Source organism: Pelophylax lessonae, assembly GCF_965119305.1.
Source record: "Pelophylax lessonae genome assembly, chromosome: 7".
Lineage (NCBI taxonomy): Eukaryota > Metazoa > Chordata > Amphibia > Anura > Ranidae > Pelophylax > Pelophylax lessonae.
Window position 1 is genome coordinate 72,854,412 of NC_138774.1, and position 16,075 is coordinate 72,870,486.

At 42.6% G+C, this 16,075-nt stretch overlaps 1 protein-coding gene across 1 annotated transcript in view; it reads right to left on the minus strand.

Moving 5' to 3' along the window:
- Window positions 1-2,623: 2,623 nt before the first annotated feature.
- Window positions 2,624-16,075, minus strand: part of TGFB1 (transforming growth factor beta 1) — an 87,725-nt gene continuing 74,273 nt past the window's right edge. The window contains exons 5-7 of the mRNA XM_082263711.1: window positions 11,551-11,698; window positions 4,264-4,417; window positions 2,624-3,287 (exon numbers count right to left, since the gene is read on the minus strand). Coding sequence (XP_082119837.1) covers window positions 3,129-3,287; window positions 4,264-4,417; window positions 11,551-11,698 — 461 coding nt within the window. The 3' untranslated portion in view covers window positions 2,624-3,128. The remainder of the gene's footprint in view (window positions 3,288-4,263; window positions 4,418-11,550; window positions 11,699-16,075) is intronic.

Here is a 16,075-nt window from a genome sequence, read left to right on the forward strand (position 1 = left end):
CATGACCTGCCATAGATCTTCTGCTCTCCTCCCGGTTGACGTCAGCGGCCCCTTACTCTGCAGTGCTCAAAGCTGGGAAGAAGAGTTCCGGTGGGTCATGTAAGCACCCAACGGTGCTGTAAATAGGGTATTTTCCACTATAAAAATACAAAAGGAGACACACTGCACATTCTATAATCTTTTTACAAAACTGATTTTGACCAAGGTTTATTTTTGGGATTACAGAATGTCCTAATGCGGACTCCTGAGCTGACAGGGAAGACAGGGGACACAGGACATTTTTTAAAAACATTTTATTGATTTTATTCCAGCTTTTTTAGAACAAAGAGAGGGGTAAATGACACAGTACACCGTGCTGTCTATCATGCCCTAAAGCAGGGGTGGGGAACCTATGGTCGGGGGGCCGTATGCGGCCCTCGAAGTCATTTGGTCCGGCCCCCCGTGCAGCGGAGTCTGTGTCTCTCAGCTGATATGTCAGAATGGAGCTGATTATTCCTGTATAGTTTCGGCTCTGTTCTGACAGTCTGAGTGAATCACAGGTGAAGTGATATCAAATGCACTCCGCCTGTGACCAATACAGGAAACATCACCTCTTCCTCCAGCGTGGCGCCGCTGCTAGCCAGCATTTCCCACCAGCAGCACACACAGCAGTACCAGCCAGAGCCAGCAGTACTCACAGCAGTACCAGCCAGCTGTACCCACCAGCAGTACCAGCCAGCTATACCCACCAGCAGTACCCGCCAGCAGTTCTTTTCAAAACTTACCACCACAAAGAGTCGACTGCGCTCCAGACTAACCGACTCAAACCTGGAAGACCAGTTGTGAGTAGCAACATCATCAATACCAGCTAACATCACACACCTCACCAAAGAGAAGCAGTTGCAGCCATCACATTAGGGGTGAGTTAATTAAATATTTGACCAAATATAACAGGCACATTTTTAGGTTGATAATTTTGTATGGCCCCCGAATGATTTTATAAATACCCAAATGGCCCTTGGCAGAAAAAAGGTTCCCCACCCTTGCCCTAAAGGATCAGGATTTTTTTTGTTAGGGTTTAACCACTTTAGGAGCGTCATGATGACATGACTGTTTTTGAATAAATGTAAATTATTGTACGTACCGTAAATAAATAAGACACCCCCTGAAAATAAGCCCCTAGTGTGTTTTTTGTAGCCAAAATTAATATAAGACCCGGTCTTATTTTCGGGGAAACACGGTATAAACAGGTATTTTTCAAACCCTTGTAATAAACACACAGATCTTTTCCAAGTACCAATTTTATTTATGAACTTTAAATCATTTATTTTTAAATAAGAAAGTCAAACTATATTAAAAAAAAATGAAGAAGACAAAAATTTGCCTTAGAGAATGAATCTGCCGCCTTCCAAACCACTGCAATTAGTCAATTTATGTCAGGTGATTACAGTTCACCCTGAATTATTGTCCACCACTGCAAGTGATGCTCTATTTTGTGTTTGTTTTCCCTGAGTAGGCACCATTTTCATTTCAATCCGAAGATGCAGAATTGCTGACAACTTTTATAAGAATTATTAAGTATTGCAATTTAAAGAAGATGTTCATTAATAAATTATTTTTACTAATTGTACACCCCCCCCCCCCCCCCCCCCAGAAATTCTGTCATTGACTCATGTAAGGGTCAGCAGGTTTTCCGCGCAGAGGCTGACTGACTCTCATAAGCGAGTCACAGCAATGTTGTAAGAAGGATAGATTGGCCAGCATCTTATCTGACAGCAGTTATGACATGGCTCCAGCCATTGAGGAGCAGAACTAGACCTTTCATGATGGTTACTAAGCACCTGTAATCTTATGTCTGCTATTATTACAATAAAGTGGCTTTTCAAAAGCAAGTTTTTTTTTTTTGTTTTTGTAGAAATTCTATCTTTTAGTCAGCAAAGGTAAAAGAAGCCTTGAAAGCTAACTCTGCTGTATGCCGTAACTGCTCCTCCAGAACCCAACTGGTCTTGTGAGATCTTTCGAAGGGGAAGGTCATCCAGTAAGAGGCTCTACCTTCATTTCAATACCCCATTCAGCAGGCAGGCATCACATAAGCAATGCTTAAACTTTTGATCATACAACTAGCCACTGTGAAATACCAAAACAGAATTTTCTGCAGCTGAGGTAAGTATTTGATGTATTCTCCTATTTTTGCTGGCTTTGAGGGTCCAGGGTTGGCAGGCTGAAAATAGAGCAGTCCAATTTGGGTCATTTTAATGTGCCTGTGGATCTCTGTGTATGCTATGGAATAAAATGCATTATTGTAATCTCTAAAATGAAGACGATCAAGTTAGGACATGTTGTAGTGGATATAAGTACAGCAGCAACTGGTGGGTTATGATGCCACAATACAGGGACAACCTGCACAATAACTCATCCTACCTGATTTCAGGCACTCTTGGAATTATGTCTCATTCATAATGCATAGCATATAATACATAGCAGTCTGCTATCTTGTGTTGCCTAAGACAAGACCAAAAATGGGGGCGACTTTTTCCAAAGGAGTGGAAGTGCCTTGACATGTCACTGAGTTGATGTAGACTCAAAGCACTGCACAAATGTGCTGAGCAACCTCAACCACCCCTTATTTCATTTTCTTGATAATCTAGGCTTCATGCTCATCACATTACCAAGCTGGCACAGCCAGCAAAAAGAAAGTCAAAGTCATAGTGGATGAGGAAACATTCTTGGATTTTCTTTGCTTGGCCATGGTTTGCTTGGTATGCTTACTAGGCTTGTAAATTCCAGTTTGACTTTGGTGTTTCCTAATGACATACAATGTTCCGAAAAACAATTTGACTGTAGTTTGTATAGCAAAGGGAGTAGAAGGGCAAGGCTCTTCGGGAGTGTTTAACTTTGCAGGAAAATGGTGAGTTACTGTATACTGGTGATGTTGCCGAGCAGCTATTTGTACTAAGCCGGAATATTGTCTGCTGAACTTTGAACCCAAGCACACTGAAATCACAAGAGAGGAAAGTTTCTTTTGACCTAAAGACCTCAGATTTGAATGCAGGGGCAAGTGCTGACCACAGGTCTCTCTGTTTATTGTTGGCGGTAGCAAAGTCCAGTACCGTGTTGTTTCCTTAACCTCTGACCTCCAGTGTTATGTTTCAGCTGCACTGACAAGATCGGACCACCATGTTTGACAGTTTCTCCACTTTTGGCGTTCGGCCAACGTAGTAGATAATAGGGAGTGGGTCCAAGACTTCTGGTACACAGCATGGCGAGATAGAGGCACCTGGATTGTTCTGGTTATAGAGAGACAGGACCTGAAACCAACAAAAATTGGGCTTTATTATAAATTGTCAAAACTATTGCTTGTTCATGCGCTAGCTTACTCCTGTTGCTACATAAAAATACGGACACTGGACTGTTTTTGTTATGCTTCAATATATTGAGTCACTGACCCAGGGCAAGTATCTAGATACTGCTCAATGACAGTGGGAGAGGATAATTTTATGTCTCATAATCCCTCTTCAATCTTTGTCACAAGATTATATATTGTATCCGACCACGTTGGTCATTTTATATCTATATGTGTTTTTAAAAGTACCATGTTGTATACAATTTTGTTGGACTTTATATACGGTATTTTTTTTTTGGGTGCCTAAAAAAATCCCATCCTCTTTCTACTACACACTATTCTTTTTCTTTTATCGCTCTCTTTGTTGGAAGGGCCTTTCGTGCTCAGTTGCCACCTTACTCCAGTGTTTATGGTGGGACCAAATCCCCATTTTTATTTATGGATTGTCTCCATATTTGATAGTCATTTCTTTTGCATGTGTGCGCTATTCTTTTTTAATATACATGTCGCTTGGTTCATAGCTGCACCGGCTTTAGATATACATGTTCAGGGTTTGCTCCCCCAATTTTTTGCTTGTTTATTATGTATTCGGTCTGACCAGACTTCTGGGGTTGAGCACCCCACCCCCCACACACACCTGTACTCTATCAGTGTCCACTATCAAGTAGATATAGGAGGAGTCCCTTGTAGTGCATTAGCACATCTCTCCCAGCAAGGAGTGTTGTCTCCAAGGGTTAGAGAGGCTGGATTCACCCCTTTTTTATGGATAGTGTAGGACCCACTGATAATGGGGTACTTTTGACGTAGTGGTGGGCTTGAGCACGATATGGCCATATGGTGGGACTAAATCCCCATTTTTATTTATGGATTGTCTCCATATTTGATAGTCATTTCTTTTGCATGTGATAGTCTATTCTTTTTTTATATACTCCAGTGCTTACCTTGCTGTACTGTTTGTCCATGCTCCAAATAAATGGACAGTTTCCTAAACAATAATTGGCTTCATATCCTTTAGGTTCATGAATCCATTTCCATCCAAGGTCCTTTCGGAAGTTAATATAAAGAGGTTTTACACAGCAGTTCTTCCCACTGTTCCTGTAATGGAAACACAAAGTTTTCTTTAAAAGGGTTTTCTAATAATCCACCAACTTCCAGAATGTCGGCATTTGTATAAGAGCTTCAGCTGGTGTTGGTGTATTGCGATTAGTTAAGGTAAATTGGGGTATCATAAAGTGTCTCCTCTGCACTGGATACAGTGAGGGAAAAAAGTATTTGCTGTTTTTTTTTAACGTTTACCCACTGACAAAGAAATGATCAATCTATAAATGTAATGGTGGGTTATTTTAAAAATGAGAGACCATACATAAAAGAATAAATGATTTTCAACACTAACCAAAAATACAAGAACAAGTAGAAAGGTCTTTGAATTGGTGCGTGACACTGAATGACAGTCCCATGACACGGCACCACCCAAGATATGCCAGCTGGGCATAAAAAAACAAAAAAAATCTCAAAAAAGTTCAAAAAAGTTATAAATTGATTTGCATTTTAATGAGTGAAATAAGTATTTGATCCCCTATCAGTAAGCACACTTTCTGACTCCCAGATGTCTTCTATGCAGGAAATGAGCTGAGATATGCAGTACTCTCTTAGGGAGTGCTCCTAATCTCAGCTTGTTACCTGTATAAAAGGCACCTGTCCACAGAAGCAATCAATTAATCAGATTCCAATCTCTCCACCATGGCCAGGACCAACGAGCTGTTTAAGGATGTCAGGGACAATAATGTAGACCTACACAAGGCTGGAATGGATTACAAGATACATCGCCAAGATGCTTGGTGAGAGGGTGACAACAGTTGGTGTGATTATTTGCAAATGGAAGAAACACAAAATATAACTGTCAATCTCCCTCAGTTTGGGGCTCCATGCAAGATCTCACCACGTGGAGTTTCAATGTTCATGAGAACGGTGAGGGATCAGCCCAGAACTACATGGGAGAGTCTAAGTTGTCAATAATCCCAAGGCAGCTGGGACTATAGTCACCAAAAAAACAATTGGTAATACACTATGCTGTGAAGGACTAAAATTCTGCAGTGCCCGCAAGGTCCCCCTGATCGAAAAAATGCACATGTACAGGCCCGTCTGAAGTTTGCTAATGAACATCTGAATGATTCAGAGGTGAACTGGGTGAAAGTATTGTGGAGATGAGACCAAAATCGAGCTCTTTGGCCTCAACTCGCCCTATTTGGAGGAGGAGGAATGCTGCCTATGACCCCAAGAGCACCATCCCCACCGTCAAACATAACTGTGGAAACATTATGCTTTTTGGGGTGTTTTCTGCTAAGGGAACAGGACAACTTCACTGTCTCAAAGGGATGATGAACGGAGCAATGTACTGCAGTGTTAATTTCGTCGACTAAAACCGACTAAAATGTTTTCGTCGACTAAATTAACACAATTTTAGTCGACTAAAATACGACTAAAACTAAAACAATTCAGATGACTAAAATACGACTAAAACTAAAATGGCATTTTAGTCAAAAGACTATAACTAAAACTTAATCGAAATTTGCTGCCAAAATTGGTGCATGCTCAAAGCTTAATACCATAAATAATAACATATTATATTTTTCACTCCAGGACCAGCAGTAGTATATAATGAGTTTGGAAATTGTAGAGAAATGCTTAAATAATGCATTACAAATTACAATTGAACTACACCCATTCGATTATAGATGACTAAAATGAGTTTTAGTCGACTAAAATGTAGGATGTTTTAGTTGACTAAAATGTACTGGAGTTTTAGTCGACTAAATACGACTAAAACTAAAACACTTGCAGAAGACTAAAATGGGACTAAAACTAAAATGCCATTTTAGTCCTAAGACTAAGACTAAAACTAAATTGAAATTTGCTGCCAAAATTAACACTGATGTACTGTCAAATCTTGGGTAAGAACCTCCTTTCCTCAGCCAGGGAATTGAAAATGGGTCATGAGTGGATATTCCAGCATGAAAATGACCCAAAACACACGGCCAAGGCAACAAATGAGTGGCTCAAGAAGAAGCACATTAAGGTCCTGGAGTGGCCTAGCCAGTCTTCAGACCTTAATCCCATAGAAAATATGTGGAGGGAGTTGAAGGTTTGAGTTTCCAAACATCAGCCACAAAACCTTAATAACTTGGAGAGGATCTACAAAGTGATCTACAAAATCCCTCCTGAGATGTGTGCAAACCTGGTGGCCAACCACAAGAAAGGTCTTACCTCTGTGATTGCCAACAAGGGTTTTGCCACCAAGTACTAAGTCGTGTTTTGCGAAGGGATCAAATATTTATTTCACTCATTTAAATGCAAATCAATTTATACATTTTAAATGTGTTTTTTTGGATTTTTTGTTGTTATTCTGTCTCTCACTGTAAAAATAAACCTACCATTAAAATTATAGACTGATCATTTCTTTGTCAGTGGGCAAACGTACAAAATCAGCAGGGGATCAAATTATTTTTTCCCTTAATGTGTAGAGTACATGCTTATTGGGTTTGGTTAATACAGGGGCATTTTTATGTTTATTTTTTTCTATTTATAAATTCTTTATTTCGAACAACATATTTTCCAATACAATTAAGCTGATCCCATTGAAAAGTTTATTACTTTAAATTATTAGTATATTATTACATTTAAAGTGTAACTAAAAGCAAAACTTTTTTTTTTAAGTTTTGGATAGAGTGGAGATTGATTAGAACCCCTGTCAGTTTTTATTGCTGTCTGTGCCCCTGTTAATGAGATGCATCCCCTCTGTTGGTCCGGGTACCATTAAAAGTGAAAGTATAGCGGGATCATTGCCCGCATCCTCCACCAAAAAAAAAAAAAAAAAAGTAAAAGAGAATCCTAAATTTTAGGTTGTCCCCAGAAAAGTAATAGTTGGGGAATCTTCCAATGGGGACACAAGTTCTGGTGGCTTGGGGGTTCCCAAGAGATTCCCTTAATTTGTAGGAATTTCCTCTCACTTCCTGTTTGGCTATGGGACAGGAAGTGAAGGGAAATCTCCCCAATGGGACACAGAGGAGGGGAAAAAAAAATCTGACATGGGTTATAACCCTCCCTTACTCTACAAAATGAAAAAAAAATGTTTTGCCTATAGTTTTAAACAATAAATCCAGTGCAATTACTAAACACTATTTATTTAATCATCCTACCCATATGCAATGCGGGAACCCTGTGAATCTATTGCGGGTTCCCACATCGCATTCAACTCGCAGGCAGTTCACACTGCCATATGCGAATCGCTGGGGGTGTCAATACAAAGTTAACAACCCCCAGATCAGTTCACATATCGCAGTGCGAACTGTCAGTTCGGACATGAATCAGATGATCGCATAGGTGTGAACATCCATGCGATACGATGGTGGTGAGGACCCAGAAAAGGGTTCTGTGCAAGTTGTGTCCGAATGCAATGTGAATTCAGCCATGCAATCTGTATGGCTGAATTCGCATCGCAAAGGCATCACCGTATATACTCGAGTATAAGCCGAGTTTTTCAGCACATTTTTTTGTGCTGAAAACGTCCCCCTCGGCTTATACTCGAGTCAAGGAAAAAAAAAAAGTCCCTGGCCGCTCCGACGGGCTTAAGCTTTAAAAATTGCGCCGCCCGTCGCATACATGTCACGCGTGCGCAATGACGTGTCCGCGCCGGGCGGCGTCATTTTTAAAATGAAGGCGCCTCTGGAACAGGTAAGTGAAACAGCTGCACTACCTGCCATTATGCAGGGCTGCGGGCACACTACGAGGGATGCAGTGCTGCGGGCATGGTCCACCTGTACCATGCCCACAGCACTGCATCTCCTGTAGTATGCCCAAAACCCCGGATCCTCTTGTACCATGCCAGTACCCCGCATTCTCTTGTACCATGCCAGTACCCTGCATTCTCCTGCACCATGCCAGTACCCTGCATTCTCCTGCACCATGCCAGTACCCTGCATTCTCCTGCACCATGCCAGTACCCTGCATTCTCCTGCACCATGCCAGTACCCTGCATTCTCCTGCACCATGCCAGTACCCTGCATTCTCCTGCACCATGCCTGTACCCTGCATTCTCCTGTACCATGCCAGTACCCTGCATTCTCCTGTACCATGCCAGTACCCTGCATTCTCCTGCACCATGCCAGTACCCTGCATTCTCCTGCACCATGCCAGTACCCTGCATTCTCCTGCACCATGCCAGTACCCTGCATTCTCCTATACCATGCCAGTACCTTGCATTCTCCTGCACCATGCCAGTCGTCCTGCATTCTCCTGTACCATGCCCGCCGTCCTGCATTCTCACCCTAGGCTTATACTCGAGTCAATGATTTTTCCCATCTTTTTGTGGTAAAAGTAGGGGCCTCGGCTTATACTCGGGTCGGCTTATACTCGAGTATATACGGTATACATGATTTACATAGCAGTGCGCTGTGCATCACATGCAATGTCTGTCATCACATATATGTGAACCGGCACTTAGGGTTTACTTGGGAAATGTTTTTCTATAATCTCTACCCAATTATGTACCCTTTTTTGCCTTTTTTTTTTCATTTTTTTTTACTTCTACGGTTCCATCAAATAGAATATTTTATACGGAAAGAGAAAATCAATAAATCTTTTAATCTCTTCCAATATTTGTAGTTCTTGGATCCATTCTTTTGGCCTTGTATTCTATCATTCTTTCCAGTTCTTCAGTATCAACATCCTAGCTACATTTACAACATGAAATAAAAGTTCTTATATTTGCCAAAATCAGTATTTCTCAACCTTTTTTCATTCAAGGCACCCTTTAAACATTATAGGCAGTCTTAAGGCACCCTTTAAAAAATATTGACAGTCTCGAGGCACCTCATTCTAAAATGATTCTAATAGTTTTACATAATGCATCAACAACCACACAAGTAGGACACACAACATTAGAGGTGATTTATTCTTCCAAAGCAAATACACTTTTGAAAAGTGGTACTGACTAGTGTTCCAATGTTTCTCTTCTCCCTCAGTTATTCTCCATCACTCAGCTAATGTGACCCCAGCGATGATGGAGAGGGGCAGGTGAGGGCCAAACAAGGATGCTGTGCAGGAGACTGACATCCTCCTTATCAACTGATGATGCCAGGTCCTTAGGATGCTGGCAGCTAGAAGGTTGTAGTAGTGCACAATGAAAACATGTGGCTTTGTGTAATTAAAGCGGTAGTATACTCCGCTTTTTAACTTTTACCTACAGGTAAGCCTACAATAAGGCCTATAATAAGGCTTACATGTAGGTAAAATTAATATCTTCTAAACCTGCAAGTTTAGGAGATATTCGCCCTGCATGCAGCCGCTGACACCAGCGGTGCATGCTCTCTGAAGGTCCGGCGGACCTTCAGAGCTCCTTGCCGGCTATATGCAGTGACAGGTACTCTTTGTGGAGGGATCGAGGGTCTAAAAGACCCCAGACCCCTCCACTACACTTTCATGTATTCAAAACGCCTAAAACTGCATTTTTGAATACACTCGTTTTTTGAATCTGCCGCCTTTAGCAGCAGAGTAACCCGGACGTGACGTCATAGACGCTGCCTCCGGGTTACGTCATCGGAGACCCGATCAAAGCCACTTCCGGCTTTGATCGGGACTCCATCCAGCCGGCGGATGTTCTGGCTGGGTGCTCGGGTCTCCCGGTGGGAGTATAAAGGAATAATAGTGGTAAAAAAAAAACACTTGTGGGTTTAACTATTATTAGGTCTCATGGCATGGAGTCTGAGCGTGTCTGAAGGAACCCTAGGGAAGCCAGGCAAATGCACACGTGAAGAGATGCCGGGGGTCCTGTGAAAACGTAGTTGATGGGTGAAGGTTTGCTAATGAGGTCAGCTGGTAAACTCCTTCCTGTGTCTTACTGGTTCCTCTGTCTCTGTCTGTATACCAGGTAGTCTCTGAAGCTTTCTGAGAAAAATAACAAGGGCTAAGGTAGGTCCTTGTTCTCAAAATCAAAGAAAGCTTGTATTTTTCCGCAACTGAGGTACAATAATGGTATATTGGTACATAGGGGAGCTAAAAAAAAAAAATGGTGAACTTAGCCTTTAACTACTTGGCCTTCAAAAGATTTACCCCCCCCCATGACCAGGCCACTTTTTATGATACGGCACTGCATTAATTTACCTGACAATTGTGCAGTCGTGCGATGCTGTACCCATATAAAATGTATGTACTGTTTTTCGCACAAATAGAGCTTTCTTTTGGTGGTATTTGTCACCTCTGTGTTTTTTATTTTTTTGTGCTATTACCCAAAAAGACTGACAATTTAGAAAAAAAAAAAGACATTTTTTTTTACCTTCTGCTATTAAACACATCCAAGAAAAAAAAAAAAAATCAAATGTCTTCATCAATTTAGGCCAATATGTATTCTGCTACATGTTTTTGGTAAAAAAAAACCTCAATACGCATATATTGATTGGTTTGTGCGTCTACAAACTGTGGGATAGATTTATTTATTTAACTTTTTTTTACCAGTAATGGCAGCAATCAGCGACCTATGGCGGGACTGTGATATTGTGGCGGACAAATCGGACACTAACTGACACTTTTGACACTTTTTTGGGACCAGTGACACTAATACAGTGATCAGTGCTTTAAAGAATATGCACTGTCACTGTACTAATGACACTGGCTGGGAAGGGGTTGACATCAGGGGTGATCAAAGAGTTAACTGTGTGCTTAGCCACTGTGTGTGCGCACTGTGGGGGAGGTGCTTTTACTAGGGGAAGGCATGGATCCATGTCCCTGCTTTACAGGAACACAGGATCCATGCCTTCCCTACTGGCACAATGGCAATCCTTGTTTACATAGACAGACCTCCGTTCTGCCTGTGTACCGAACGATCGACGGGTGTCGGCAGACATTGAGTCTGTGATGTGATCACAGCGGGAGAGAGATGGCGACGACGACATGCAGCGCCCTACCCGGATCACATTTATATACATGATCCGGCGTACAAGTGCCGCCCTGTAGCAATAAACCCGAACCGGTAAATAGCAAGCACCTTTCAGTGCTTGCATGTACCTGTGAAAAACTGCACTGCATCCCCCAAAACCCAGAGTTCCCTGAAATGCAAATACAAATATTGCTTTTTAAAATCAAGGGCCCCTCTCTTGCCTGTGTTAAGTCGTACTATGCATGGCTATAAACTGTGTATGTGATATATGGTATATATATATTGTAAAGATGCTAACGTGCGGCAGTATTCCTCATCTACTGCTCTCTTGCGGCGGGTGCTGGGAGTCTGCTCCATTCGCCCCACTGGGGTGTACGTGATTAGGAGGTAGGGAGGAAATCTACTCTGTGAGATGTCTTGCATGTCTCCTCGTTTTGTTGAGATCCCTGAAAAACAAAGCAGAACATCTGTAGCTTGCCTCAATCTGCCATTCTTTAAACACAAAACACAACTCAAAAATCGTGAGCAATTCTTGGAATCCGATGTGCAGCCCATCATTCTAAACGATCAGCATGTTATAATAATTAACCACTTCTGGACCGGAAGGTTTTACCCCTTAATGACCAGGCTATTTTCGATTTGGCACTGCGTTAATTTAACTGACAATTGCACGGTCGTGCAACGCTGTACCCAAATAAAATTGATGTCCTTTTTTTCCCCCACAAATAGGGCTTTCTTTTGGTGGTATTTGATCACCTGTGCGATTTTTATTTTTTTGCGCTATAAACAAAAAATGAGCGACAATTCTGAGAAAAAAAAAAAAAAAAAAAAACAGTGTTTTTCACTTTCTGCTATATACCATGCTCAATAAAAAAATGTAAAAGGCTCCTTTCACAGGAACGATCCGATCAGATCCGCCTGTCAGTTTTTTAGGCCGATCTGATACCCCATGCATCCCTATGGGGCAGCGGATGTCAGTGGAGACATCCACATCCGATCCTGTCCGTGAAATCCGGAGGGATGGAAACCCTATTTTCCATCCGTCCAGGGGATCGGATGGGATCAGATGAGAGCGGACAGGTGGGCCGTTCTTATCCGATTCCCCATAGAGAGCAGCGGGCTCTTACACCTCCCTCTACGCACACAGAGCGGAGACGGAGCTGTCATCCGCCTGCTCAGCGGGGATCGGCGGATCGATCCCCGCTGAGCAGATAACGGTCCGCACCAGACAGCAGACTGTGTGAAAGGAGCCATAATCAAATTTTTTCATAATTTTAGGCCAATTTGTATTCTGCTACATATTTTTGGTAAAAAAAAATCCCAATAAGCGTATTTTGATTGGTTTGCACAAAAGTTATCGCGTCTACAAACTAGGGGAAAGATTTGTGTCATTTTTATTTTTTTATTTATTTACTAGTAATGGCGGCGATCAGCGATTTTTAACGGGACTGCGACATTGCGGCGGACAGATCGGACCCCTAACTGACATTTTTGGGGGGACCAGTGACATTACTACAGTAATCAGTGCTAAAATTATGCACTGTTACTGTAATAATGACACTGGCAGGGAAGGGTTTAAGCCAGGGGCGATCAAAGGGTTAAATGTATGCCTAGGGGGTGTTTTCTAACGGTGAGGGGGATTGGCTTGTGGAATCAACACAGAGACCTGTGATCCTAAATAGGAGGAACACAGGAGCTCTGCATTGATTCCAGAGAGAACAACGGTCTGCTGTGTTTACAACAGCAGACCCCCGTTCTCTCTCCACAGGGAGCGATCGCGAGTGCCTGGCGGCAATCGCGGCCGCCGAGCCCATAAATCAGCCTACCCGCTGGCAAATGGGGGCGCATGCGCACCACCAGCGGCGCATGCGCTCCCCAAGTATCGCAGTGCACGTACAGCGATTTGCGCAGCCGAGCCATCCTGCTGCAGTATATATGTGGCGGGCGGTCGGCAAGCGGTTAAAGTAGAATGAAAGCCAAAACTTGTTTTTTTATAAACTTTTATTTTTTTGGATGGTGTAAGTGGGGTTATAACCCCAGTCAGCTTTTTTTTTTTACATCTGTAATTCATTGGGGTGAGTTTCCTGTGCCATAGCCATAACAGGAGGTTGAAGGAAAGCCCTACAAAGTGAGGGGAATTATTGATTGTCTCCAGAACGAGTGTCCCTATTTGGAAGATTTCCCCTCTATCGCTGTTTAGGTGATAACCAGAGGTGTGGGCACAGGGTGTGCCAGGTGTGCCTGGGCACACCCTAATTACCCAGTGTGGCACATATTCTCCCTGGTTAGACCCCTGATATTTCACCAAATAAAAATTTAAAAAAAAGTTCCCCTGTTTTCTTTTTTTCCTACTAAAAAAAAAAAAAAAAAATAATAAAAAAATAAAATTGTAAAACATACAAAATAAAATAATAAAAATAAAAACTACTGACACTGCCCACTACCCTACAGACACCAATCTCTGCCCTTATGACACCGTCCACTGCTCCACTGACACCGTCAGTATATATACTGTACACATTCATGTGTGTTTGAGCTTTGGGGTGCACACCCTAATTCAATAGGCTTTACACACCTATGGTGATAACTGAAAATTTGTGATTTTCATATACTTTCTCTCTCAGTGATAACGGTCATCAGGACAAATAGAGGGTGAAAATGACTAAAAGGAACACAGCCAATAATAAAAACTTGACATTGGCTCTGATACCTCTCCACTCTATCCCAGACTACCCAGCACCCGATCATTCTCATCCCAGGGTTTTAGTGCTAAAAAAAAGTAATTGTGTCCCATGACGTGTATTAACCACTTTAGCCCCGGAGGATTTGGCTGCTCAAAGACCAGGCCCTATTTTGCGATTCGGCACTGCGTGACTTTAACGGACAATTGCGCGGTCGTGCGACGCTGTACCCAAATTAAATTGACGTCCTTTTTTTCCCACAAACAAAGCTTTCTTTTGGTGGTATTTGATTACCTGTGCGATTTTTATTTTTTGAGCTATAAACAAAAAAAGAGCGACAATTTAAAAAAAATAACAATATTTTTCACATTTTTTTATATGAAATTCTCAAAAAGAAATGTAAAAATGTAAATTTTTTAACATTTTAGGCCAATTTGTTTTCTGCTACATATTTTTGGTAAAAAAAATTGCAATAAGCGTATTTTGATTGGCTTGCGCAAAAGTTATTGCATTTACTAACTACGGGAAAGATTTATGTAATTTTTATTGTTTTTTTTAACTAGTAATGGCGGCGATCTGCGATTTTTTTTTGCGGGACTGCGACATTGCGGCGGACAGATCTGACCCCTGACTGACATTTTTGACACTTTTGGGGGTACCAGTGACATTACTACAGTAATCAGTGCTATAAATATGCACTGTTACTGTAAAAATGACACTGGCAGGGAAGGGGTTAACTTTATTGGTGATCAAGGGGTTAAGTGTGTCCCTAGGGGCGTGATTCTATCTGTTGGGGGGCGTGGCTAATGAAGTAATCACAGAGACATACGATCCTTCATAGCAGGATCGCATAGCCTCTGTGATTACTTCAGGGAGAATGACAGACGGCTGTGTTTCTCCCTCTCCTGTGGGAGATCTCGAGTGGCCAGGCGGACATTCGGAGCCGCCGATCAGACGCGCTGGCTAGGCAGGGAAAGAACGGGGGCGGGAGTGCACTGCCGGCAGTGCACGCTCGCCCCCTACAGGCTCATGGGCGAGCGACATACCCATACCTCACTTTGCCCAGGAGAGGCTGACTGCCGCAGTATATAGTTGTGCGGCAGTCGGCAAGTGGTTAAACTCAAAACCAAAAATTTAATATATTGCAGAATACGAATCCTTAAATGCGGTGACTGCATTCATTTTCTCTTTTTTTTAATCTTATTTCCCTCTGCTTTCACCTGGCGATCTGGGCTTTAACACACCTCCTGTATTAGAGTACCCTCACTCTGGATGGAGGAGCAACAAAGACACCCTTAGATAGGCCGTCTTTAAAGCGGAGTTCCCGGCACAGAATCGTTTTTTTCGATGAACATACCCCCGGGACAGTCAGGGCTAGTACATTTCACAATGGCTAGCCTCTGATCTGTCTCGGTTCGCACTTACCTGCAAGAAGAAATACTCACTTATAAAATTTCTTCTACAGCGTTGCCATCTCTGTTGTGGGCAGCTGAAGCCAGCGCGATCCTCTTCCGCGTCTTCTTCTCCCAGAATGCGCCTTCACCGCCCCCTCTCGTCACTTTCGGTGTGGGGCCGCATTCCTCCACAGCTTCTGGGCATGCCCAGAAGCTGTTTAGCAGGGAATGCGGCGTCGCACCGGAAGTGACGAGCGGGGCCGGTGCCGTCGCATTGATTCTTGGGAGCGATGACGTTCAGCTCCCAGGAATCATTGCAAACTGGAAGTGACGGCCACAGAGGGAGGAAGTGGAAAATAGGTGAGTATTTCTTTCTACAATTACAAGGTAAGTAAAAAAAAAAATAAAAATAACCCTAACTATCCAATTCCTTTTCAGGTGAAGAAGAGCAAGCGGATGGACACAAAATCGATTAGGTCGATTTTGTGCCCGGAACTCCGCTTTAATATTGATTGGACCCTGGGCAAACATTTTTTTGGGCCCTCCGAAATCCACTTATCAACTATTTGTGGCCAGTGTGGACTCAAGGGGGAGCTGCTTTGGGCCCCAAAACAATGACTGGGTCCGGAGCGGCTGCCCTTTTTGCCCTGTGTTAAAGACGGCCATGCCCTTAGACTTCGTGACTAAGTTGAACTAACGATGTAGCCCGCTGCCTGCCAAGCACTACACATGCAAGCCAATAGGAAAG